The 26,783-nt window shown below is 34.9% G+C and overlaps 3 protein-coding genes and 1 long non-coding RNA gene across 7 annotated transcripts; 3 read left to right on the plus strand and 1 right to left on the minus strand.

The window, feature by feature from the left end:
- Positions 1 to 2,578: 2,578 nt before the first annotated feature.
- On the minus strand, positions 2,579 to 5,758 carry LOC108209587 (uncharacterized). Of its 3 annotated transcripts, none has more exons than XR_010289048.1 (4): positions 5,058 to 5,758; positions 4,801 to 4,975; positions 3,272 to 3,388; positions 2,579 to 3,142 (listed from the first exon to the last, which is right to left on the minus strand). It is a non-coding gene; the product is annotated as an uncharacterized LOC108209587 (long non-coding RNA). The 3 variants fall into 3 exon arrangements; XR_010289050.1 differs by having other exon boundaries at positions 3,228 to 3,388; XR_010289049.1 differs by having other exon boundaries at positions 3,272 to 3,399.
- Positions 5,759 to 8,590: 2,832 nt separating this feature from the next.
- LOC108209586 (uncharacterized) lies at positions 8,591 to 12,975 on the plus strand. Its single transcript, XM_017380571.2, has 10 exons — positions 8,591 to 9,267; positions 9,460 to 9,597; positions 10,445 to 10,633; positions 10,992 to 11,129; positions 11,241 to 11,362; positions 11,454 to 11,586; positions 11,689 to 11,818; positions 11,910 to 11,989; positions 12,083 to 12,217; positions 12,354 to 12,975. Exons 1-10 carry the CDS (start codon positions 8,803 to 8,805, stop codon positions 12,582 to 12,584), a joined length of 1,761 nt encoding a protein of 586 aa, XP_017236060.1. The 5' UTR covers positions 8,591 to 8,802; the 3' UTR covers positions 12,585 to 12,975.
- A 966-nt stretch (positions 12,976 to 13,941) lies between these two features.
- LOC108209905 (putative clathrin assembly protein At2g01600) lies at positions 13,942 to 19,548 on the plus strand. Of its 2 annotated transcripts, none has more exons than XM_017381112.2 (15): positions 13,942 to 14,244; positions 14,319 to 14,388; positions 14,525 to 14,622; positions 15,460 to 15,598; positions 15,746 to 15,873; positions 16,723 to 16,818; positions 16,957 to 17,007; positions 17,296 to 17,361; positions 17,453 to 17,518; positions 17,671 to 17,751; positions 17,842 to 17,922; positions 18,051 to 18,233; positions 18,345 to 18,420; positions 18,552 to 18,676; positions 18,909 to 19,548. In XM_017381112.2, exons 1-15 carry the CDS (start codon positions 14,155 to 14,157, stop codon positions 19,263 to 19,265), a joined length of 1,707 nt encoding a protein of 568 aa, XP_017236601.1. In that variant the 5' UTR covers positions 13,942 to 14,154; the 3' UTR covers positions 19,266 to 19,548. The 2 variants fall into 2 exon arrangements, with proteins under 2 accessions (XP_017236601.1, XP_017236603.1); XM_017381114.2 differs by having other exon boundaries at positions 14,015 to 14,244; positions 18,558 to 18,676; positions 18,909 to 19,479.
- Positions 19,549 to 20,460: 912 nt separating this feature from the next.
- LOC108205615 (myosin-binding protein 2) lies at positions 20,461 to 24,595 on the plus strand. Its single transcript, XM_017375592.2, has 5 exons — positions 20,461 to 22,059; positions 22,149 to 22,259; positions 22,371 to 22,544; positions 22,629 to 24,035; positions 24,149 to 24,595. The coding sequence occupies exons 1-4, from the start codon at positions 20,601 to 20,603 to the stop codon at positions 23,996 to 23,998; spliced, it is 3,114 nt and encodes a 1,037-aa protein (XP_017231081.1). The 5' UTR covers positions 20,461 to 20,600; the 3' UTR covers positions 23,999 to 24,035; positions 24,149 to 24,595.
- The last annotated feature ends 2,188 nt before the right edge of the window (positions 24,596 to 26,783 follow it).

Below are 26,783 nucleotides of genomic sequence, written 5' to 3' on the forward strand. Positions count from 1 at the left end.
ATCCCCATACCAAAATCAAACACGTATCCTCTGATTTATTAAAATATCTTATCAAAAAGCAGATTCTTTCTTGCAACTAGTGTTGCTAATTAAATCTTTCTGCATAAAATACATAATAAATTAAGTCATTGCTTTTTTTTAGGAAATTAAATGTTTTGGATTGAAAATGATAATTTAGATAAAAAGATTATATTTATAATAAAATTAAGGTAAAATAATTTAATGAACTAGGTTATCAGGCACATCAAATGGCATTAAAGAGTCAAAATTGGTAAAAAATAATTTTACAAATGTTTTTATTATAGAAGTTCATTTAGTATTTTAAACTTCAATACCTATATATTTTTAAAAAAATTATATAAGCTTTTAAAATATAAAATAAAATTTATATTTTTTATAAAATTTTACAAATGGCATTAATAGAGTCAAAATTGGTAGAAAATAATTTTACAAATGTTTTTAAATTTTTTATATTGCATGTTTGGCAACCGAAGTAGAAGTTGCTTCTTATTTCAGCTTTTTTTACCCAACCGTAAAAATAAATTTTTAAGTTGAACGAGAGAGAAGACTACTCGGTGCTCACCCCTTCCTTTCTTTACTAATCCTAGGTACCAGGACCAGAGTAGACCTGCTTTTCATGCTGCTTGAGCATTTTACTCTTTTCTTACCTTGAAATTTTTAAGAATTGTGTATAATCAATATTTTTATAAATCTTAAAATCCTGTAAAAATTTTAAAATCATAAATATATCATGTGTGATTTTGTACGTCATTTGATAACCCTGTATTTCCCGCAGATAACATGGACATATGCTATCATTCGCAACCACCATCATGTTTCATTGTTTCACTTACTGCTGAAACAATTTGCACTGGTAGTTGTGGATACAGCACATGCTTTTGCCAAAGATTCAGTTGTTTTTTAAGATTCAACCAAACTACAAACATCTCAACTGTGTATACAAAAGTTTGTTTATTTAAAACACTTAATATTACTGTATTATTAAAATTTTAAAGCATGCTGTAAATTAGTAATAGTACGGGTAGAGTTGTACAGGGATACATAAACATACAATGTGAAAGAAAACGGAAAGTGATGAGGGCCATGAAATAGTGGAAGACGGCCCAACTGAATGCATGATTGTTAGAACGGAAATCCGGACAGCTCATAAATGGGACCCACACCATCACTTTCTGTTTCTGATGCCAGGCCCATCCACTAGCCTCTCTACTTTTTTCTTTAACAGAACTCTCTCTTGCTTACGGTCTTTTACCTACACTTCGCTGCATAACCTTGATGATTTTATTCATACATTGCTGTTTGGCTATCTTAAAAGGAACATTTATAATTTATAATTTATAATTAAAATTGTTTTCAGAAATGAAAAATAGTTTTTACTTTATACTTTTGGATAAATTTAACATTTATAAATCGAGTATAAGAGTTATTAATATGACAATCAAATATTATAAATTATTTTTAAAATGATCCTTAATCTTTTTATAAAACTAAATTTCAAATTCTCAAATTCTGTTTTATAAATCAAAAATTCCCTTATAAATTCTTTATATAAACGATACGAATAATTTGTCTCCATATAATCTGCACTTAAAATCAAACCAAACACCATATATATAATCCAATTCGAATTTTGTATTTTTTTTTCCTCGTTCACTTCTATTCTGTACAAATTGTGAGCACTCTGTCCTGCACGGCTGCACACAGCCTTAGGTGCACTGCAAATGTATATATTTTGATGCGATAAAATAGAGGCTTTTATATTGTTTGCCTCGCTGTCGTCTTGATCATCATGTGTGTTCTGGGATCTCCGAATAATCCCAAAGATAGCTCATGGAACTATACATTTAAGAATAATATATATTCCTTACTCTTCAAGCTCTGCCGTAATATTTTAAAACATATCTAATCTGATAAATAATAATTAATGCCTAGGGACTAGATTAACGGCAGATCCCGGCCGGCATTATGTCTTCATATGCACGTTGAACGGGCGACGGGCAGTATCGTCAACTTAACTTAAGCAGTTTAGTTTAAGGTGGCGTCACTTTAAATGAAAACAATGAACACATGGGGTGTGATGCCGTTTCAAAAGCTCCTCTATTCTATTGGTACAGTCTCCGAAAACCGTTTAGGATTATCTTAAAATTCATAATAATCATTTTTATATTTTAGGATCTTAAACTGATCAAAATTTAAAATTAGATAAATAATATGAAAAACTATTGCTTTCGTCGGCACCTATCGGGAAGAATAGGAAGGGTATATGGAACAACTGAGTAAGGGCTAGCGTACTAAATATTTCCATTAAAAATAATAATAATAAATTTTATATAAATATGAAAATATTTGATTGTAAACTGTATTTGATATTGGAATATAAATTCTATTTTAATATCAAATTTAATTTTTAATATTATATTATTACAATAATTATAGGGGCCGTTTGGCTGAGTTTAAAATAAGTGCTTCTTGCTTAAAGTAAAGAAGTAAAGTAAAAGCGAGAAGCAAAGTTAAGACTTATAAGTGATTAAAGTGTTTTGGAAAAAAATAGAACCCGTGAAACAAAATCTAACATTCCTAACTGTTTATAAATGCTTATTCACTTTTTACCCAAACAGTACAGATAAATGCTTCTACTTATAAATCCAGAAGAGCCAAACACCCCATCCCCATGATCACTTTGCTTCTATCATTAGACTTGCTATTGCTGATAATATGAAAGAAAGATTTAAAGTATAAAAATTCATAATAAGAAAAAATAAGATGACAAATGTAGGACCATGGGACAGTGAGTAGTGACCCCTGATTCCTGAGGCCCTGACCAACATCCATGTGATTCCTGACCCTTCTCCTCCCCCCGTCTCCCAAAATCAGCGTTGGATATCATTCACAGACTTTACAGGATTGAGGGTATCCTCCTACCCACCGTTTGTTACCATGATTGTTTCGTTTATTAAGAGATAGTGGTGGGCTGCTCTCAAATTTCTCGACTCGTTCATTTTGGGCCCAATGTCATCTCTGTATAATTTGGCCCATAACACTCAACCAGAGATCAGGCTTTTCAAGGTCATTTAGCTGCTTTTCCCTTCATAAAGATTGATTACTAACAAATGCAGCGCATCTGCAAAATCACAAGTTATCTGATGAAATTTTGCTACAAAATCAGACATAACATTCTATTGTGTTAGAAGATAAGATGAAAATACCTTACGTTACTCCTAACACCACCTCGATACCCTATATTTCATACCTCTGTATGCATAGAATAATTCATTCCAGCATCCAGAACAAAGTTTTCTGGAGGAAAGTTCATCTGGACCATAAGCATCAAGACAAATCCGGAATAAGCAAAACAGAGCATGACAACCTGCAAACAAACTGAATCGACTGAAAATTGAGTATGAGAAATAATTTTTTAAAAAGCTATAAGAATATTATGGAAGAAAAAAGTGGACCTTTTGAGTCATCACTCATCTATCAAATTATGCAATTGTTCCCTAAATGTTACAACTATGATTGCTTAAACACTCTACAGCAATGACTTGGCCCAACATGTAACAAAAGGTATACTACCAAACCTCAAGCCAAAAGTATAGCAAAGGAGCCTGCTAGTTAACAAGTACAAGAAATTGCAGAGAAGTAAATGTCCCAAGATGGTTATCAATATATAAAATTTCCTTTCTAATACAAGAAATGTACGACAATAGGATTAATATGTTGCAGGGAAAGTTATAGGAATTTTTGTATTTCCCTTTAACTTTTATCTAATTACAGCCAACCACTTAGATAATATATTGTGAAAAGGTTTACATCACAAAATTCTACATCTCATCAAGATTTGATCACACAACTGGTGCGCGAAAGCAGGACTTCTACAACCCTACCCAAAGAACAGCTGGGTACACAATCCGAACAACAATGTGCAGTGGAACTAACAGTACTGGCTTAACAACGATCATACTCGAGACAAGTCCCGGAAAACCAACAAAAATAATTTGACTTGAAAATGTGTCAAGGGTTATATTAAGGATTGCAAAAAAAAAAAAATCATTTTCTGTTTTCTAGACATTGCAAATGGAATACGGCTATGCAAACAGATAAATTAGCCATTACGCACATGATCGGAATTCTAGAACCACACACAAATACTACTAATCGGGCTACTACTTTTCTCAGACTCACAAGCACTAAACAAGATCTCAAATGACAGAGCAGAATATACATGGACACACAAGACTTGGCTCATTTAGCAACATCCAATTTACATATCTAATTTGTATGCTTCCAAGTAACTACAACATTAGGGCAGATGCGCTAACAAAAGTGGGAGTACCTAACTTACCTGGACTCTGGGTACGGGTGTCAGACACAGGTGTAGATCCAAGTGTCGGGTTCTTCATTTCTAAACATTTAAGATTCTTGGATGTGGATTCGAATTTGGACATGGATGTGGGGACCCGGGTATGAATATAGGATACGGGTGCGGGGATTCGGCATGTAAATTTAGTACATCATTAATCTTTCTAATTTTTGTCATATAATTTAAATAATTCAAAGTATATGCATATCTCATAATAATCAACTATCCAATCATCATATCTCATAAAAATCAACTCTCCAATCATAAATATGTGGAATTAATAACTTAAAGTTAACCAAACTAATTCAAAATATCTTTCATTAATAAGCCACCATAAAATTAATTTACCAGAACTAGAATTCCATGCTAAAACTGTTAAAAACCATAATAGTTCCATAAAATTGCACAGCAGTACTCACAATTATGGAAGCGAAAAGATAGAACATGAAAGCAACAAGACAGAGCAACCTAATCTTCAATCAAGTTAGATGTCATCCTCCTCTCTTTCCTGTATCATGGCTTCAAATTCTGGTTCATCAAGCGATAGCTGGGCAAATTCTCCAATATGTCCACCGGGATCAAACCTGTCTCCACCTAAAAATGATGATAATAAAATGTTTGATAACTACGAATAAAAAAATATATTAAGACTATACATAACTTGAAATAGACTTACAAATATCCCGATATTTTGAAGGTCTGTTAACATATTCATCTTCCTTGCGCGATAGCACCCGGAGATTAGTATGCCAAAAAAAAAACTAAGCCTTCAATTCTTGATGTTGCACACATGTTTCTCTTCACCGTTTGGATTAGCGAATAAGTACTCCAATTTCTTTCCGTACATGAAAAAGAAGCTGGTTGTTCAAGTAATTTGAATGCTAAAACTTGTAACAGTGGTAATGTGGTATGCTGGTTCTATGGTTAGCCCGCCAAGAAACTGAACTTTCTGTTATCCTCCCTTCCATGACATGAGGTTGATTTAAATACCGATTTTATATTGGAAAAGCTCCAAATTTAGCATAGATTTTTTGCAAGTCTGTAGGATCTGGGAACAACCTCTTAAGTCTTCTTGACTCTTGAGGCATTTGTTTTTATATGGAGACCAAAACAACTTAAGCACAATCGAGGGAATTCAATATTCACAGGGGCACTTGAACAAACAATTGGCGGATCAGTAATCAATACATGATTTTATTAATATTAAGAACATGCAAAGGAGGAACAGTTTCATGTATAAGCAAAGAAGACTCACCTTTTGCGTCGAAAGTGTTTATGTTTTGTTGGTTCTTTGATTGTTTAATGACAGCAAACGAGGATGAAATCAACAACCTGGAACTTTCTATTTTCTAACGTTCGAATAGAATTCTATATTATTAAAAAATATTATTTTTTTAAAATAGAATTTTTTCTTTGTCAGGATTTTTTTAATATAGAATTTGAATAGTAAAAGAAGTAGGGTCCTGTTAACCACAGCCCTTAGGGCTATGGATAATAATTAACTACACATATTTTATTTATTATCATTTATCATTTCCAAGAACATCCAAGAGGTAGATGTGTTATTTTCATAACTCCAGAAATTATGATAGTTGACTTTCTTTCACAAATTGATTTCTGGAACAAGAATAACATTATAAATAAAATGCATTTCAACATCAATATCCTTGATCATTTTCATTAGTAAATCAGAATAAATCAAGAACAAACTTTAGCAAAAATTACATATAATAGGTTTCATCCATCCATGACTTAGTATCACCTAGTACTTAATAGTAAATATGGGATTCAATCCTAAATCACCTGCTGATCTTTTGTTTCTTTGGGAGGACATGTTTGAAGTGGTAGCATTATTTTCTTTATTTGGACATGTAGGCTTGGTGTGACCGGGTGTATTACATTGAGAGCACGTCTTACTTTTCTTTTTTGCTGCCTCTTTTCCACCTTTGATGCGTCTCTTTTTCGGACGACCTTTTGTTGCTGATCTCGGAGGACACAACACATCTACAGCATCCAGATCAGCCTCAGCTTCAAGTTGCATAGAAGTCTCTCCTGTCAATACCTCTTCTGATTTTTCACTATCTATTAGTGTAGACTCTGAACACCAACGTTTAGGTAGATAAAAAGCTGGGATCTTGAAACAGTTTGTGTGTAAAAATACTCGAAAGATATGTCGACACAATATCCCCCAAAACTCAAAGTTCTTGCAACTACATAATGCAGTATTACCATCCCAAAATACTTGATGATTTTTGCAATGAAATCCTTCATGGTATCTTACCGTAAACTTGTGACCTTCAACTTGAAATAAGAAGTATTGATTTACCCTTTTCAACTCTTCTTGTAACTTCTTAAAAGCAAATGGTGTAAGCACTTGAAAAGCTTGTTCCTCTAATGGCGACTTTGTTAGTAAAGAAGTGGGTTTTAATGATTCCGCCGATATATTACGCGATTGCACTTGAGTTATCTCCTCGACAGCAAGTTCAACCTATAAAAACATAGATGATTATATTGGCACTCTTAAAAAAGTAAATAAACATAGGTTATTGTAAGTAATACCTGTTTAACAAAGCTGCTCAAATCTGTGTGAGATGAAACAAATCTTTTAATAAAGGCATTTATACTCTCGCATCTTCCTGTAGTCGTCATCCCTCCAAAAAAAAAGTCACGGAGATAACAAGGCGCCCAAAATCTTTTAATTTTATACAGGCCCTGAACATGTTTATTGTTTTGCATTTTATACTTTGTGACTACTAGAGGCCAATTTTGCTCAAATTCTTCAACACTTTCAATTTTATAGAGTTCATAAAAATCAGCACACCACTTTTGATACTCATTTTTTAGTAAAGCTGTGAACCAGCTGCTGAACTTTGAAGTGATATGCCAAATACAAAAACTATGTTTTGTAGTTGGCATTTCAATTGCAATCGCCTTAGACATCCAAGGATCCTGATCAGTGACAATGGTGTTTGGCGCTTTTTTCATTGTAGTTACGAAAGTCTGATAAAAATAGAAGAATGACAAAATTATTAACAAGACTTCATTAAAAAGTGAACAAAGCAAAAGAAAATAACAAGTAAAAGAATTACGACACGCACCTTCATCAGCCATCTAAAAGTTTGTGTCGTTTCATTTCGGAGCAGTGCACTTCCAAATAAAATCGATTTCCCATGGTTGTCAATGCCAACAAAAAATGCACAAGGCATGTCATATGCATTTACCTTATATGTTGTATCAAACACAACTACATCCCCGTACATTTTATACCACTCGAAACTTTGAGCATGGCACCAGAACACATTTTCGAGTCTCCTCCCATCATCCATAGTATATATGTATTGAAATTTTTCATCCTTTTGTTTTGCACATTTCAGAGCTTCGATAAACCTTTGAGCATCACTGACTTCAACTAATTTTTTCACTTTGACAAATAAATTGCGAACATCTCTTTCGATAAAAGAGAGATCCCCGTGTTTTACCTCCTTCTGAAGCTCCATAACTCGAATTATCTGTATAACACTAAGTCCGGCTTCTTTATATAATAAAATCTGACTTTCATCTTCTGTGGTGATGACTCGATTTATAGGAAGCAAGCGCATGCTAGTAGGTGATAATAGGTTGTGATTGTGCTCTTTGATGAATTTTGTGACGTGCCATTCTTCTGGAAAAATATCATTACTCTGTTTTAATGTAAGACGCATATGGGCTTTGCACTCACATTTAGAAGACTCTCTGTTTCTCTGAACCTTAGAAGGATGAATAGGCTTTAAAGGTTTCTTTCCTCCACGGTGACAATACAAATCACGTCTAATGGCCTTTCCATGCCTTGTAGCTGATCGATCTTTGCGAACCGTAAAACCATTTGCCTCAGCGTAATTTTTGTAGAAGATGTGTGCCTCTTCTATGCTTTGAAAAGTTTGACCAATGAATGGTTCTTCATATTTTTCTTCAGCTAAAGGGATGTTTAAGTCAAGATTAAACATTGAGAATATCTGGAAAAGCAAGTGCTTCTGATAGGAAAACTCTGTGTACTGATATACATGCATAGATAGTGGAGAGAAAGAGGGACTTTTAATATTCCGAGAAGTAAAACGCGGGAGTATAAAAATGTGTATTTCATTTTGACGCCTCTCATTATTAATTGACTAAAAAGGTTTGAACATTAAATTTTTATCAAAAGCCCTTAAGGCTATCGTTAACATTTGCCAAAGAAGTATTGAAAAAGAAAAACTCTAGTCCCGTGGCAGTTTCGTAAATTGATGCACGACAAAGGTCAAATATGTAAGAGTGAACTGCGCTAGAGTATATCATTCCCGTTCTCTCCGATCCAAACCTCCTCTCACTTTTTATTACTCCGCGGCGATCTCGGATTGTTTCATCGTCTCTTTATCACCGTCGTTTCTCTCTTTAATTGTACACACATGACGATGGAGGATAAGCTCAGTTCATTCGATTCAAGCCACATTGATGAAGCCGAAGCTACCAACAATCACGGCTGGCAGAAGGTCACCTACGCGAAAAAACAGCGGAAACAGCCGGCGAAAAAACCGGATTCCGGAAATATCGTCTCCAACGGATCGGCCTTTCACGGCGGCGACAGCGTGTTCACGTCGCTGGAGAAGCAATCGGAGGAGCGGCGCCGGAGAATTGAGGCGCAGAAGGCGGCGATTGATTATGATGATGCGCCGGTTAGATCGTCCAAGCACCGATCGGATGATGATGATGACGAAAGTGATGGTGATGTAGGTAAAGGTGTGCAGAATGGAGTTGCGGTGGCGGAGAAGAAACCGAAGGTGAAGAAACAGAAGAAACCGAAAGTCACGATTGCGGAAGCTGCTGCGAAGATTGATGCTGATGATCTCGCTGCATTCCTCGCTGATATATCCGTGAGTTATTTCTATGAATTAATAGGTTAATTGTCTCGATTTAATGATACATCTGGAGTATAATGAATGCTACGTGTTGTGTATTTTGATCAATTAAATTAAGAGATGTCTATAGGAGCTTCGATGTGTTTATGCAATGAACACTTGAAGGTGTTGATTTTTTATTGAGTGCTGGTTATTTTGTGACTGCAGGCATCCTATGAATCTCAGCAGGATATTCAGCTGATGCGGTTTGCGGATTATTTTGGTAGGGCATTTTCGGCTGTGACTGCATCTCAGTTTCCGTGGACTAAGTTGTTCAGGGAGTCCGCTATTGGGAAAATAGCAGACGTGAGTTGTTTTTTTTATTTCAATTGTGAATCTTTAAACAGTCCGTATTTCCTCTTTTCATTTAATTACTCATGTTGGCACTCATTAACTTTGACCTTGGTGGTAGAATATTTAGTTGATTCTTTTAGACTTTAGTGCTAAATGTTTATTTGTGAATATCTGTAGCGATTCGTTTTTATTGAGACTCTTGTTTTACTTATCTTATCTAGTCCCTGTTATTGATGTGTCGAATTAAAATTGTCTGGTTGTTGGGATCATATCTACCATTAAGTGTCCACTTTTTGATGCGTATTAGAACGTGTATATATACATTTACGATATATATGTATAAAATTCACAGCATTTATGTTGGTAACGTTCTTTGACGCTGTTAATACAAATGCAAATGTATCGTAATTGGTGTTAGAATCATACATTAAAATGTTCCGTAATTATTACATATTCTATAATGGATATCATAAATACATTACATATTCTACAACGGATATTCCTTTTTATCTGAACTATCAATAAACGACATGTATTTGGTAGTTGTTAAAAGTATATGACTATATCTCTGATATTAAAAGTAACTTATTACATGCATCATTATAGATACCCCTTGTAAATACAAGTACAAACACTTGTCTACGCAGAATATATGATATAGTAAAAAGTTTGAAAATAGATACAAGTATAAAGGATTTTTGTTTCATTCTCTTGTTTTTGTTTCATGTGTGGTATTATCTGTACTTAGATTACACTCTGCGGACTATATAATTTGTGTGTTTTAGATTAGGATCTTACTTGTACTCCATTTAGTTTTCTTTGCTAGATAGGAGCATAATTTTATGATATTATTTTACAGATTCCAGTCTCCAACCTATCAGAAACTGTTTACAAGACATCAGTTGATTGGATCAATCAGAGATCCACTGAGGCTCTAGGTTCCTTTGTATTGTGGTCTCTAGATAGCATATTTGGAGACTTAGCCAGCCAACAACCTAGTGGTAAGGGTGCAAAGAAAGCCGTGCAACAAACAACTTCTAAATCTCAGGTAAGCTTTATGTATTTTGTTTTAAAAAGTGGAAGTAGGAAAAAGAGAAGAAGAAGAAAGCTGTTGTAGTACTTAAATACTAGACATATATTACTTAGTTCCTTATGCTACACCAAAAGTAGACAAGGTGGCCTCTGGTGTCCTTAAATGGATTGTTTTCTGTTTCTTTAATGATTAAGGGATTTATCCACCACCCTTTTCTATTGCACATCAGCTCAATGAAGTGCCCTTCTCGAAAGCGTTTATACAATGAAATTCATATACTTACTTCTAAGACAATTCATTTGGTTGCATAGTTGTTTTTCTGTTAATGTGAAGAATGTGATGTCCTAATATATGAAGTAATGTGCATGGGCAGGTTGCAATTTTCTTAGTGCTAGCAATGGTATTGAGAAGAAAACCTGATGCCTTCATTAGTATATTGCCGGTTTTGAACGAGAACACAAAGTACAAAGGACAAGATAAGCTTCCTGTAATAGTGTGGATGGTAGTTCAGGTGAGCTGGTAATAGTAAATATATTTTGTGAAACCATTGGGTTTCTTGGAGGGAGCAGATGACGCTTTATGTTCTGTATACATGCTAAACATAATTTTGTATCTTATCCAGGCTTGTCAAGGAGATCTTGCTATAGGGTTGTACTTATGGTCGCGTATTGTCTTGCCTATAGTTGGTGGGAAACAAGGCTCAAATCCTCAGACGAGGGACTTGGTTTTACAGTTGGTGGAAAGGTATGTATATATTGTGATACTTTCTTGTTCAAATGCAAGTCTGTAACTCATGTTCTATGGCATAATATATTCCTACTTTCAAATATTTCAGAATTTTGGCTGCTCCTAAAGCTCGTACTATTTTAGTAAATGGGGCTGTAAGAAAAGGGGAGCGCTTGATGCCACCTTCAGCACTTGATTTGCTGTTGCGTGTAAACTTTCCAACATCATCAGCTAGGGTCAAGGTGTGTGGAACTCTTAATCATACAAGATTGAAAAAAATGCATTGGATGCATATTTTTCTGTTGTTGCATCATTACTGTTTTAACCTGTTTTCTATTACACAGGCAACTGAGAGGTTTGAGGCCATATACCCCATCCTTAAAGAGGTAGCTCTTGCTGGAGTACCTGGAAGCAAGGGAATGAAACTTGTTTCTCAGCAAATTCTCACAATTTGTGCAAAAGCAGCAGAGGAAGGTAGAGAACAAAGTGCATTATATCTCAATGAAATTCCTTGATATTTTTAAGTTCAATAAAGTAACATAGAGTGTTCTTTCACTTTGTGCAGGCACTCCAGAACTATCCAGAGAAGCAACTGATATTTTTGTTTGGTGTTTGACTCAACACCCTGATTGTTACAAGCAATGGGTGAGTTATGTTTATCTGCAGTTTTTTTGAGTAACTCGTGCATCTAAATATCCTTAATCTTGTACATCTATTTACATAATTTTGATTTACCAGGATAACATCTATATGGATAATCTAGAGGTGAGTGTTGCGGTTTTGAAAAAGCTTACGGAGGAGTGGAAGCAGCTATCTGGAAAGCAATCTTCTGTAGAGGGTCTGCGGGAAATGCTCAAGAGCTTTAGGCATAAGGTATTGTCTTTTTTCTTTTGTGTCAGTTGTACATATCAATAATTTAATAGCCATTAGTCAAATATTGCATACTGTTTGTTCAAATAGCACAACAGTGTCCTGTAAGAAATAACCATGTATTTTATTTTCTTGGTAGAATGAGAAAGCACAAACGGATGGAGTAGAAGATTCTAGGCAATCACTTGTCAAGACCGCAGACAAATATTGCAAGTGGCTGCTTGGAAGGGTCTCACGCGAGCATGGGTGCTTGAAAGGTCTTGCGTTTATTGCGATTGCTCTTGGTGTCGGTGCTGTTTTCTTTTCCCCAAGCTTGGATTCGGTTGATTGGAAGGAGCTTACCGCAGTCTTCAATCACCAATCCATTTAAAAGGATGAGCTAAAGAGGCATGCATGCAGGCTAAATGACGTAGACCAAAAACATCATTTTTCGAGGATATCAACAACACAGGCTAAAAAAAATTAAACTTTACCTTAATAAATTAGTGGCAGAATGCAGTACTTTGTGAGCAAGTGGAGGCGTTTGTGAAATTGGATGCAAGATAGTTAGAACTGTTGGTTTTAGGCAAATTTATAATCTTTACATCTTTGATGCATTTTTTAAGTTAGTACTGAGGTGGATGCAGATGTGTTATACAATGTTTGTGGGCTTGTGGTTTTCTTACATTTATAGTAATTACAACACATTAGACATATTACCTGGTTTTTCAGTTGTCATGCTTTACATTAAGGGTTGAATACATGTTCATTACTTAGTTGCATATCGTTTTTGCCTTTGCTTGGTTTAAGTAATTGGAGCACATGATTAACCCACTTTCAATGGCTGAGTTTTTCCCTTCTGCTGTGATGAATAGCAAATGAAAACAAGTATTTCTTCTGATACATCCCATTCTGTATTATTCTTGTCCCTCAATTATTTACATTTCATTTTTTTTAAATTGTGGATTTTTATAATATAAAAACTAAGGTAACTATTATCATCCACTTTTTCCAAATTATTTATTGAATATTAATAAGTCTCGTCATTTTATCTATTTTCCTTACTATTTCATATTATTATATATATATATATATATATATATATATGTTTTTAATTTCTTTGTCCAAAATTGAATAGGACCAGTATGTAAATGTAATGCTTGTGTATAATGCGCCTGCTGTGCTAGGATCACTTTGCGGGTGAAAACTGAAGACCCTCCTCTTTGCTTGGAGACTCTGAACAGTGAAGAGAGGGAGGGGCAAAGAAATAAAGGGTCTGTTTGTTTAACAGAAGCAGCTTCTGCTTCTGGCTTCTGCTTCTCTTGACCCGTTTGTGTAAAAAAGTTGAAGCACTTTTAAAAAGCTGAGAATGCTAACTTCTCTCACAACTTCTGCTTTTTTTCCAAACAGTATATTAATTTATTTACTTCTCACTTACTCATTTTTCTAGTTTAAGCAAGAAGCCACTTATTTTAAGCTTACCGAAACGACCCCAAAGAATGCATGTGATTTCTTGAATTGTCAAAAGCGATTCAATGCTCTAGTTGAGAGAAACCTACCAATTCAACTTTTATGCTCCGTTTATTACTTTGTCAAATGCATAAATGGCCATCCTGCTCAAAACTTGTCTTCTAGAAAATGTTTGCAACATTGACCCTATAAAAAATAAAACATTTTTAGTTCAAGCCAGCCAACCAGCAGCGAGCAGACCACCTTGTTTAAAAGCTTGACCACAACATAAAATAAACAAGAAATAGAGACGGTTTATATCACAAAACTGCAAAAACAAGAATAATATCATGACGAGACTAAAAAGAGGGGGACCGCCAAAAGCCAGCCAAGCAAGAAACGAATAGTAACAACCCCATTTGTTTCTTTTGTATTCCCCTTTTTTCATCCTTCAATTCTAAAAACAAGAAAAACAAGGAAACACTACTCGAGTATATACACGCAGATTATCCATGGCCACTCTCCAGTCCTGGCGAAAAGCCTACGGCGCTCTTAAAGACCAAACTAAAGTCGGCCTTGCCCACGTTAACAGCGATTTTAAGGTTGTTCACTGTAATTTTACTTGTAATTTGTTGATCCGTACTTGTTGTCTGAATTTGTGTTTGTGTATGATTAGGAAGTGGATGTTGCGATTGTTAAAGCCACGAATCATGTGGAATGCCCTCCCAAAGAACGACACCTCAGAAGTTTGTGGCTTTTTACTTTTTCGTATATGTGCTGTTGATTTTGTGTTTTACAGATCTAATTGGGATTTTTGGGTATTGGGATTTTTGGGTTGCTATGTTAGGGTTTTTTTTGATGTGGGTGTGGGTTTTTGTGCAGAGATTTTACTTTCTACATCGGTGCTTCGGCCTCGGGCTGATGTTGCTTACTGCTTACATGCTCTTGCTAGGAGATTAGCCAAGACCCATAACTGGACGGTATGACTTTAGGGTTTTTTGTCTTTGGGTTTGTGTGAATCCAGGTTTTAGAATTTATCGCAGTGTGCAATGTGCTAGGTTTGGGAGCAATCGGAATACTTTATAGAATACTGCATTTTGATGGTCACAGATATTAGGTCTTTTTAAATTACGAGTTAAATAGAATATACATGATCCTAGGGCGGAATAAGGTTACCGATTTCTTGGATATGAAATTAATTTGGTATTGCTGTATGTTCGGTTATAAGGGAAATGTAATGCTAGGACTGAGAAATTAAGAATTTTTTTGGCAGAGGTTTATGTTTATGGATATTCATTCTATGTTCGAGTATCTCACTATACTGATCTGCCCCTTTGTTGGACGATATATATAAGCTTTCTGGTAAATAGTAATGTCTTCCCAAATCATAATTATATGTTCCTGTACAGTGGATGTTGAAGAGATTAAAGCCCTAAGTTCCTTAATAATTATGTTGGAGGGATATAATGTGTTTGTACTTGATAGTTTGATTATCACGGCTTTTGTCACTACAAGTCGAGGCTTAACTTGGTGATAGTATATGTTTGCATAACTTCATGTTTTTCTATGATGAATTAATGATAAATGACTCAAGTTACATGTTGGATCATGTGATGTAAATACATTGGACAGATATGTTGATAATATTGGTCCAGTTAAAAGTATAAACAATACTATGCAATATGAAGCAGATGCACATATTAAATGAGATAAAAAATGCGATTTTAATATAATCTTTGCTGGCTATGTCATGTGGATGTGAGTTTTCCTGATGTTTGAAATATAATCCTGAATTTTACTGGACTTGTGCTTAACAGGTGGCTTTGAAAACACTTATAGTCATACACAGGGCACTGAGAGACGGAGATCCCACTTTTAGGGAAGAACTACTAAATTTCCATCAACGTGGACATATTTTGCAACTTTCGAATTTTAAGGATGATTCGAGCCCGATAGGTTAAGACTAATGCAGCAGTCACACACACACACACACACACACACACACACACACACACATCCTCCATAGTGTTTTATTCTTGCTTAAATTGGAACAGTATCACTTTTAGTGAAAAAATTGTTGATTATATATTTGTCTTAATTTAGCTTGGGATTGCTCTGCCTGGGTACGTTCGTATGGTTTGTTTTTAGAGGAACGGCTTGAATGCTTTCGAGTTCTGAAGTATGATATTGAAGCAGAGAATCTTCCTAAACCTGTACAAGGGGAAGAGAAGGTAATTACAGAATGAATGGGCATGAATATAATTACTGTCTAGTATAATGAAAATGGAGAATTTCTGTTTTATATGGTCAAATATATAGTCCAATGAGTGGTTAACCCAACCACACATCTAATATATAAAGAGGAAAAAACCTTAAACGTATAGAGTGTACCTATGATGCAGACCGAAGGTCATGGTCAAATGCCTACTTGTTATCTGTTATGTCACAGTTGGTCTTTTGACGATATATAAGGTTAAACTTAACCTAGTGGGACCTAAATAAAGAATGCACAGCAGCAATGGAAAAAGACAAGGTAGTTTTTCAACTCACATGCCATAAGGATTTCTTTCTGGCTAGTAAATGAATGTTATATATTGTAAAACATAATAGAGGAGCAAGGCAAATGGCATGCCAGGAGATCTAAACTGTGTCAACACGGTATGAATTACATAGGTTCTAGTATCTCTATTAGTTTATGGGGGCAAGATCTGTATTACTTAAATATGCTATTCATGTTGGAGGGGCAAGTGACCCCCCCCCCCCCCCCCCCCCCCCACACACACACACACACAGGGCATCTCTCCTCCCCGATGATCAACTTATAATTCAAACTTTTCTTTTTGCACAAGGAACCTAAGAACATGCTGACATTGGCCTTTCGCCTCTGTAGTAGTTTTGCAATCAGATTTTCAATTGGATATACATTTACCTCCTTTGTTAGAAATGAAAATGTATAACAAAATATTATCCTGCTGCAGAAGTAGATGTATATTGATAGAAAACTTACCATTTTAATAGCATTCCAAGAAATTATTATCTAGTTCCCTACATCCCTCAGTCGCTATCATATCTTCTTGCAGGTTTACAGCAGTAGAACTAGGGACTTGGACGGCGAACAATTGATGGAGCAGTTGCCTGCTTTACAGCAGCTTCTGTATCGTCTTGTTGGATGCCGGGTATTTTTTTGTTAGAAGTTGTTGCCTTTTATATTCTTTAATCGCTTCACGCATAACCTGTTTTCCTTTTAATCTATGGAGGCTGTTTGGGTATGGGCAAGTTTCTGAGAACCAAATATTATCTCTTTTATTTTGCAGCCAGAAGGAGCAGCTGGAAGCAATTATGTAATACAGTATGCACTGGCTTTGGTATGTAAAGCAACATGGATGAACTAAAATGTAGTTTTTCAAGTAGGAGATGACCCTTGATAATCATCTATATGTTTTAATTTTAGAAATAAGACTACATAGCCAGCTTATTTGTAATTTGGTAGCCGTCTATATAGTAGTATAAATATGTAAGACTATATATTTTAATGAAAACAATGGGTATTTGTAATATGAAAATATTAAGTCAATGTCTGTAACTAATTAGTCTTGACATTGTGTATTTATATCTTGAAATCAAACATTTGAGTATATATGGTCGTTTTTCAGGTACTTAAAGAGAGCTTCAAATTATACTGCTCAATAAATGATGGAATAATAAATCTTATCGATAAGGTGAACTGATTTGGCTATATGTGAGATTCATTAATATGTATTTTGATGCAGTTATTGCTTTAACATAGTGCAACTTTCTCCTTGAATTCAGTTTTTTGAGATGCCAAGACATGAAGCCATGAAAGCTATGGATATTTATAAGAGGGCTGGTCAGCAGGTCATATATACATTAGAGAACTTTTCAAACGTCTTTGCTATTTAGTAAATTTTTAAATTTGAAAATTGTGGTCTTTTTATATATATTTTAATTAATGTGTGATTATATCCTAAAAGCTTTAGGCTTGTGTATAATAAGCCATTCAACTGCAGGCTTCCACTCTCTCTGAGTTTTATGATGTTTGCAAAGGATTGGAACTTGCCAGAAATTTCCAGTTTCCAGTGTTGAGAGAGGTATGACACTGCAAGTGATATGTGCGCTGTAGCTATTATAGTCTTATTTTCTAATGAAGTTTGCTAAATATTTGCTTGCTTTCTTTGAAGCCTCCACAATCTTTTCTTTTAACTATGGAGGAGTATATTAGAGAAGCACCAAGGATGGTCAGTGCTCCTAGAGAGACATTGGTGAGTCAATTTATGGTCCCAGCAATACTATGAACGCATGCTTTGCTACTTTCCATAATCTCTAATTCGTCACATTTAAACGTTACTTGATCTCGATTCTACCTAAGCAAGTGTCATTTGTTCATTAGGAATTTCCTGAGAGGCTTCAGTTGACATATAAACCTGAAGGAGATGCTTCGCCCTCAGAAGAGAAAAACATATCAACTGACGTGCCTACACCTATAAGTTTGGATATAGTACCTGTCTCAAATGTTGAAGATCCTGTTAATCCCCCCGCTCCTCCAGCTAATTTTGTTTCTGATGATCTTTTGGTGAACATCCTACTTTTTCCTTTGTTTTTAAATTTCATCCCAATTTTGAGTATCATTCAATTTCACACATATTATCTTCTTGTAATTTAACTTTTGTCCGTCGTGGTTTAGGGTTTAAATTCTCCTACGCCTATTGCGTCAGCAATAGAGGAAAATAATGCTTTGGCTTTGGCGATAATCCCATCTGGTATATATTTGTCAAATAATATTTATACCTTTGTTATCTTTAGCTACTTTTTGACCACTATCAGCTTCATGATATGATTTGCCAAGTCATGGTAGGAGTATACATATTTGATAGGTGTACATATTTGATAGGTGCAGGTGCCTCATCATCTGATCCTTCACCTCTGCAAGCTAAAGATCTGGATCCAACAGGATGGGAACTTGCGTTGGTCAACACTCCTGGAAGCAACATATCTTCGGTTCAGGATAGGCAACTGGTAGGCAATATATGTATCAGTATTCTTTCAGATTAATTTCAAATAATTACTTTCAGTTGAATAGTAAATGGCGAGCATCACTTGTTAATATTGCATCTGTGTATTATACACTAGTTTAGTTCTCTTTGGAAATCAGTTTCTCTATTTTGTGTTAATTTTACATTAACATAGGGCTTACAAATGGTGAGCATCATATGTTAATATTGCATCTGTGTATTTTACGTAACCCCAGGCTGGTGGTTTGGACACTCTCACGCTGAGCAGCTTGTATGATGAAGGGGCGTATAGAGCTTCTCAGCAGCCAGTATATGGAGCACCAGCCCCCAACCCGTTCGAAGGGCCTGATCCGTTTGCTTATTCAAACAACATAGCTCCTCCGCCTTCTGTTCAAATGGGATCAGTGGCTCAATATCAAGACAATCCATTCGGTCCTTATCAGCAACCTTTTTATGCGCAACCCCAACACCAACCAAATTTAATGATGGCCCCACAAAATCCGTTTGGTGATACAGGTTTTGGATCATTTCCAGTCAACAATGGTGCACACCCGCAGGCAAGTAATCCTTTTGGAAGCACAGGCCTGCTATGATGTTGTCTAGATATAAAAAGCAGATACATGAAGCCATGGAATTACTCTGGTTTGGTTAATTTTGATGTACATGAATGGTAGTGATAATTTGTGCATCTCTTGTGCTTGGAGCCATTTTTGTTAACTTGTAAAAGTTACTGACATGATAAGGATGCTAATGTTTATAGGTTACGTTATGAATCATATGAAGCTTTGTGCTAGGTTTCTGTAATCAGTTCCTCTTTGATCAATGTTTATCGAACTTTGAACGTTGCAGATTTGTGAATAAGAAGTTTGTTCTGTACTTGTGGTTGATTCTACGGGAGAGGAGAGCCGTCTGTAATAAATATTTATTGTTTGCCTGATAGATTTGTATTATTTTACAGCTACGAAAGTGTTGAAAATATGCGACACATCAGATTCTTCCTAATCTGGGAGGGGCCTATGCTTATGTTCCTGTTTTCACATGGCTTCACAGTCCGTCCTTGTGATACACATTCTTGAGATGAACTTGGCATTTATACTTTTAATAATTTTAACAATTTTTTATGATTGATATAAAAATCCATAATTATAAACCGAAGTATATAAGTCTGAATTTATAACGCAAATGTAAACATCCACCAAAAATAGAACCTAAAAATGTAGTCCAAGAAAGTGAAATAAATAATAATTAAATGAAATAATAAAAGAGACATAAATGATGAAGTCCAGCATCTTGCATCCTTTACAGGTCCCCACACCTTACTTTGTAGTGTGGCCCGCAAACTCATAATTTTGGTACGCAGGACCCACCGTTTGATTAATGAGAAGAAAAAGAGAGTGGGAAGAGCGTTTATGCAAAAAAAAATTCAGAAAAATAAAAAAGCGTGTTTTCGGATCCAAAGATTTATCTTTAATAACAACCCTTTACTAAACTTCCGCCGGAGACCTCCTGTCACATCCGTTGAGAAATTCTTTAAGCATTTTATAGCCAATTCATTTCTTAATTATGGTTTTCTAAACTTTAAATTAAACAAAAAAACATAACATCCAACTTAAATACAAATGCTTTTCCCGTATGTAATTATAATTTTGGTCTCTCATCAAATTAAATAAACACAACTAAAATTATTATTTTTTTTTAAAAAATACATTATTATCATATATTAAGTTATTAACACATTTAACGGCATTAAACACCTGGATATAATCATATAACTAGCCCAGACCATCTTCTTCCTCATATAAAACGCATACCATATTTGCTTCTTTTTATTTCTCCCACGACACAATTTCTGATCACCATAACATATCTCTTTCTTTATCTCTCCTCTCTGTTTGTACATATACACTAGAGAAAGCAGAGCATCAAAGATGGGCACCAACACATTTGCAAGCATGTTGAATAGAAACACAAACAAATTCACACTTATTCTTGTCTATGCACTTCTTGAATGGACTTTAATAGCTCTCCTCCTTCTCAATTCTCTCCTTTCTTATCTCATTGTCAAATTTGCTATTTATTTTGGTCTAAAACCACCTTGTTTTTGGTGCTCAAGATTTGATCATTTTCTTCAACCTGAAAAAGGTAACAACTTTAACAGAGATCTTTTGTGTGAAGCTCATGCTAATGAGGTTTCTGTATTGGGTTACTGTAGAAATCATCAAAAGTTGGTGGCCTGTCAGAATATGTGTGAGGATTGCTCATCTTCAAGGCCAGTTTTTCATGGGGTTTCCAAGAATTTAAATGTGTTTTCTTGGGTTGAAGAGATTGAGATGATTCATGATGATGCAGAAAAGGTGTTTGATGATGGGGTTTTGAGTTTCAAGTGCTCTTGCTGTGATGTGAGTTTGGAAAAGCAGCTTAATTCTCCTCATATTTTGGATTTGGAGTGTACTAAAAAAGAGAATTTGATGCCTGATGAAGAAGGAAATGATAGTGTTACCAAAAGAGATGATTTTTCGGATGGGAGTGGATCGGATATCTTGGTTGATCATTTTGAAGATGATCAAGGGGTTAAAGGCAAGAATGAGGAGCATATGATATTTGCTTTTGATGGAGGTTACAGTTTGATTGAAGGAAAAGACGATGACTCGGATTCCTCTGTGTCTGTGTCCAAATTTGGATTAGAGGAACTGAAAGGAGGGGATGATGATGAAGTTGAAATGCTTTTGCAAGAAGAAAGTGATTTTTTTGAGGAGCAAGATTTAAGTAAGGTAATGGAAGATCTAATTTCTGATGAGATTATGAGCCAAGCTTGTCGCAAAGAAAATGTGTCTATGAAAATTCACCCTGAGCATCTGGAGTTTTTTATAGACTTCAGCGGTCATGAGTTGGTTCCGGTTGAATTAATAGATTTGAACACCGAGGAAAATGAATTAATTAAGGCCGTGGAAAATCAGAAATATAGTGAGTTTCATGAAGAAGATGGTTCTAAATGTGAAGTTGTGGCACGAGTTGAAGCATCAGTGGCAGAGGAAACCAAGTTTGCCGTGTTTGAATCCATGGAAATGAAAGAGACTGAGAATTCTCTGGTTTTTTATGCAAAAGAAAACTATTCAGAAAATCAAAATGTTGATAGATCAGCTGTGATGGAAGAGACTGGAAATTCAATGCTTTTTCATGCTAAATTAACTTCTCCAAAATACGGAAGTGATGATAGATTCATGGACTTTGAAGAGACCGGGAATTCTCTGGTGTTTCATGCTGAAAAAAGTTATTCAGATGATAATATTACTCTAGCAACCCGAAACTCATTTCAGGATATCATTAATCTTCAAGGCATTTTAACAATTGAGGGGCTAGATTTGGAGTCCAGTTATACTCCCACAGGTAACTTTATTGTTTGGTGTTTGTTTAATATTTCATTTGTTTCTCTGCTGAGCTTATCAAATGGATATACATTGTTCTATGCTATGTAGATTGCGAGAAAGGGTCTCATGTGCAGAGCAAAGAAAGTGAGCTCGATAATTTTGTTGGGGCAGAAATTTCAGCCCCAGATGCTGAAGACATAGTGTCATATGTTCAAACAGGTAATTAGACTGTCAACTTCTAATGTGCAAATATCATGTACATTTTGTTGAGTGAAATTACATAGGGTAAGGTGTTATTTTAATTTATATGTAAATGATGCAAATAAACAGTTACCGAAGAAGAATCTCATATTATAGTCAATGAGACTGAAGTAGAAGTCTCCATAGGGACAGAGATTCCAGATCTGGAGTCAGCAGATGAGACTCAAGCTCAAGATACCATATGTTTTACTGAAGAACCTTCTAAAAGGTCTGCTAATTTTCATGGAACTGAACATGAACATGGTAAGCTTATCCTCTTTTTTTTTTGGTCTAGAACTGTCATGGTTGATTAGATTTTGTTTTAACCCATCATCTTAATCGTTCTAGGCATGGAGATCAAACTGCAACAGGAAGAAACACTTAGATTGGGGAATCTAGCTATCGAAATAAGTGAAAACATGACAGCTAATCAACTCTCTGTAAGCACAGAGAGCAATGGGACAGATGAAGAGAAAATTTGTGATACACCAACTTCATTGGACAGTTTTCATCATTTACACAAGAAGTTGCTACTACATGATGGAAAGGAATCCGGAACTGAAGAATCATTAGATGGAAGTGCCACTGATTTTGAAAGTGGTGATGGTGTAATGACTGTCGAGTGTTTAACTTCAGCACTAAGGGCTGAAAAGAAGGCTTTACATGTGGTATATGCAGAACTGGAAGAGGAGAGAAGTGCTTCTGCAGTAGCTGCAAACCAGACAATGGCAATGATAAACAGACTTCAAGAGGAGAAGGCAGCTATGCAAATGGAGGCCTTACAATATCAAAGAATGATGGAAGAGCAATCAGAGTATGATCAAGAAGCACTGCAACTCTTGAATGAGCTTATGTTAAAGAGGGAAAGAGAAAAACAACAACTAGAAAGAGAGTTGGATCTGTACCAGAAGAAGGTAATGGATTATGAGGCCAAAGAGAAGATGAGAATGTTGAAAAGAAGTAAGGATGGCAGTGCAAGAAGTGGATTTTCCTCCACTTCTTTTAGCAATGGGGAGGATAGTGATGGTATATCTATGGATTTGAATCATGAAGTCAAGGAAGAAGATGGATTTTATAGTCATCAAGTCAGCGAAAATCACAATACACCTATTGATGCAGTTCAACATTTGGGGGATTCCTTTGGTGAATTTGAGGAAGAGAGGATGTTGATTTTGGAGCAACTAAAGGTTTTAGAAGATAAGCTTTTTACCTTAAGTGAAGATGAGCATCGGTACGAAGATGTAAGGCCAATTAAAGATTTTGTGCACATCAGTGGTAATCATTTGGATGAGAATTCTGATTCCAGTGGTGAAGAATTGAATGGATTGGCAAATGGTTGTTCAAAACCAACAAACGGAATACATCATCAAGAGGGAAGATTTATGGGTGCAAATGCTAAAAGACTTCTTCCTCTTTTCGATGCAATTGCTGCAGAAAATGCAAATGGGGAACTGAGTGGTGATGAAAATGTATTTGAATCGGTTGTCACAAGATTCGAATTAGAAGAGAGGAGGGTTGCCATTGAAGAGGAAGTGGATCAACTTTATGCCAGGATGCATGCTCTTGAGACAGATAAAGAGTTCCTAAAGCATTGCCTCAGCTCTTTGAAGAAAGGTGACAAGGGTATGGACCTGCTTCAGGAAATTTTACAACACCTGCGCGATTTGAGGAACATGGAGCTACGCGTTAAGGATCTCTCTGATGGCACTCTAGTATGACATTCTTCATGAACTCTTATGTCCCAGAAGACACTTGGTAATATTTTTATGACCATTGATCAGTTTAATTAGTACTCAATAATGTTTCGGTATAATTTATCATGGCTATCTTTAACTGAATATCTTGATATGTCTGTCATCAATTTGCAGAGTTCATTCTCAAAGTAAAATGTAAGAAAAGGTCCGGAAGCCCAACATATTAGTTGAGAATTCTTCCAAAATGGATCGGAACCTTCCAAAATGGAGATGGGATCTCTTCCATTGTCTTGTACACTGTTGACAAGAAAACCAAGCATCTATGCTTTGGTTTCATGTTACTTGTTTGTTCTTTAGTAACCAAAATTTTGTGGATTGTTCTGTTCATCTCTCCTTTTGAGGAAAAGGATGGTGATGATTGTATGTGTGTGTAGGCTAGTGATAATGAAGCTCCACTCTGTCATTTTGTACATGTTTTGAGACTTGAGAGAAGAATCCTGGCTAGTGATAATGCTGGTGGATACAGCAAAGGTTCCTCCAGTGCCAGGTAACATAGTGTTAGTTACTTTTAATTATTATTATTATTATTATTGCTAAAATATTTAATAAGATTAGTTGTTATATCGGAAAGCTAAGATTAAATATCATCTTTGATTTTATTTGAATCTTCTGGAGGGGGGAAAATAGAGCAGCAAGCCACTTCATTCTTTAGCCTTGGCATAATTTAGTTAGTCAAACTAATTATTTCTTAGTTGGCATTAAAGTTGGTTAAGGTGCATCTAAACAGGGATCTGTTTGTAAACTATAAATATAAAGTGAGTGTTTCTCTACATGCGGCTGAAAAGTCATCATATTTCATTCTTTTCTCTGTGTTTGTCTATATGAGTATAAAAATAATATATCATTTATGTGTGTATTATAATATACTTCTGCCGAGAAAAAGGGATATTTAAGATAAACTTAGTGGTGGATTTTGCTTTAAGCGTAAACAAAAGTATTGGTATGGACCATTAAGCATATGAGACTTGTAAATATGTTTGTTTTACAGCTAGTAGGTTGGATTAAGACTTGTCATGATTACATAGTTAGGACTTGGCCCTAATAATCATTTTATTTTGTGCACAAATGCACCAAGCCGAAAGGCAGCTTGGTTCTCCTTAAACTACAAATACTTTGCGGTTTCAGATTATTTAATTAGTGATGCTACTGACTACTCTATTATCAAAAATGGACTCCCATATCCTTTTATGTACACAAAACTCATATTAATATTTGGACTTCTGCAATTATATTCTATAAATGTGTTTGTTTTTGACAATTATATAAATACGTTTACTGAGAGGATTGTAAAAAGTATTATTGTGTATTTTAAAATATTTTATTTGTTTTGACATATAACTGATTTTGTAAAAAAATAAATATTAGAATTTGGTCGGGACAAACTCCCGAATTATTAACTATAAAATTCTGAAACATAATACGAGCTAAATAAATAACTATTTTGTTTTCATATCACTTAACATATAAAATATTCAAAATTTTTAATTTAAAAAATATTAAAACGACATTTCCCCTAATCCAACCTACATGACATTTCCCCTGATCCTAAGCGTGAAACTGATAGTAAGGCAATTGAGATTAAGCACATACTCTAGCGCACCTTTATATTACGTCAATTCATATCGGAGAAATGAATGCGTTCAAAATATAAACAATTTATTGCTGTGAAAGTAGAGCTTTATTCACCATCTTTGAATCGGTTCCGGTCTTTTAAATCCCAAAATATTGTATAAATTTTTAAGAAAAAATCTATAAAAAACCCTGTCAAAATCAAAAAAATATTAAAAGAAAACACATGAACATTTAAAAAGAATGACATAACTAACAATTTTGATAATAAAATTTTCTTCAAATTATTCTTATTTTATTAGACTCTTAGCAATCTACAATCATATATGACTTGCGTATTTTCTCTTGACGATGCTTCTTCTAATTGCGCTAAATTAAATAGTGACAAAGGGATAGTCGGAATTTTTTCAAAATTGACTGGACTTTAAAAATAGTAAAATAGTGTCTGGAATTTAGATACATTTTTTCATAAAATGCCGTCCGACAACCGCCGTTAATATAACTACGTTAACTCTTAAAAGTTAAGAATAAATGACAATGAGGTGGTTGGAATTTTCAAAAGTTACAAAATCGTGGCTAGGTTTTTAAAAATAACAGAATAGCGGAACAATTTTTTCTTTTTGCAATTTTCAAAAACTCCACCCACGCCCTTGTCATTTATTCTTAGGCCGTGTTTGGAAATTAGCGGTTTCAAAAAAAATGAGAGGTTTGGGGTGAGTTAGAGTTTGACCATTTCAATCCGCTAATCACAGTGTTTGATCGTTAGCGGATTGAAATAGAGGTTTTGGCATAAAAAGCTAATTTTCAAAAAGTTAGTTTGAGGAGTTTTTTGGGTTAGCGGTTTTGGTATGTGCCATAAAAAAAATTAATGAAACAGCTATTTATCAAACAGTTTTACACGAAACCGCTAATCTAATCCGCTGGTCAAAATATCTATTTCAATCAGCTAGTCAAAACATTTAATTCAATCCGCTAACAACTAACCGCTAACTGCTAATCCCCAAACAGGGTCTTAATTTTTTTGAATTAACGGATCTACGTTTTGGTGTTACTATATTTTAATATAATATAAAGATATTTTTCTTCCAAATTATCTACAATATCAAATATAATATTTATCATTCTGACTCATTTTAAAAATTTCTATTATTTTCAGTTTCATTTTTAAACATATGATTCA

Source organism: Daucus carota, chromosome 2 (assembly GCF_001625215.2).
Source record: "Daucus carota subsp. sativus chromosome 2, DH1 v3.0, whole genome shotgun sequence".
Lineage (NCBI taxonomy): Eukaryota > Viridiplantae > Streptophyta > Magnoliopsida > Apiales > Apiaceae > Daucus > Daucus carota.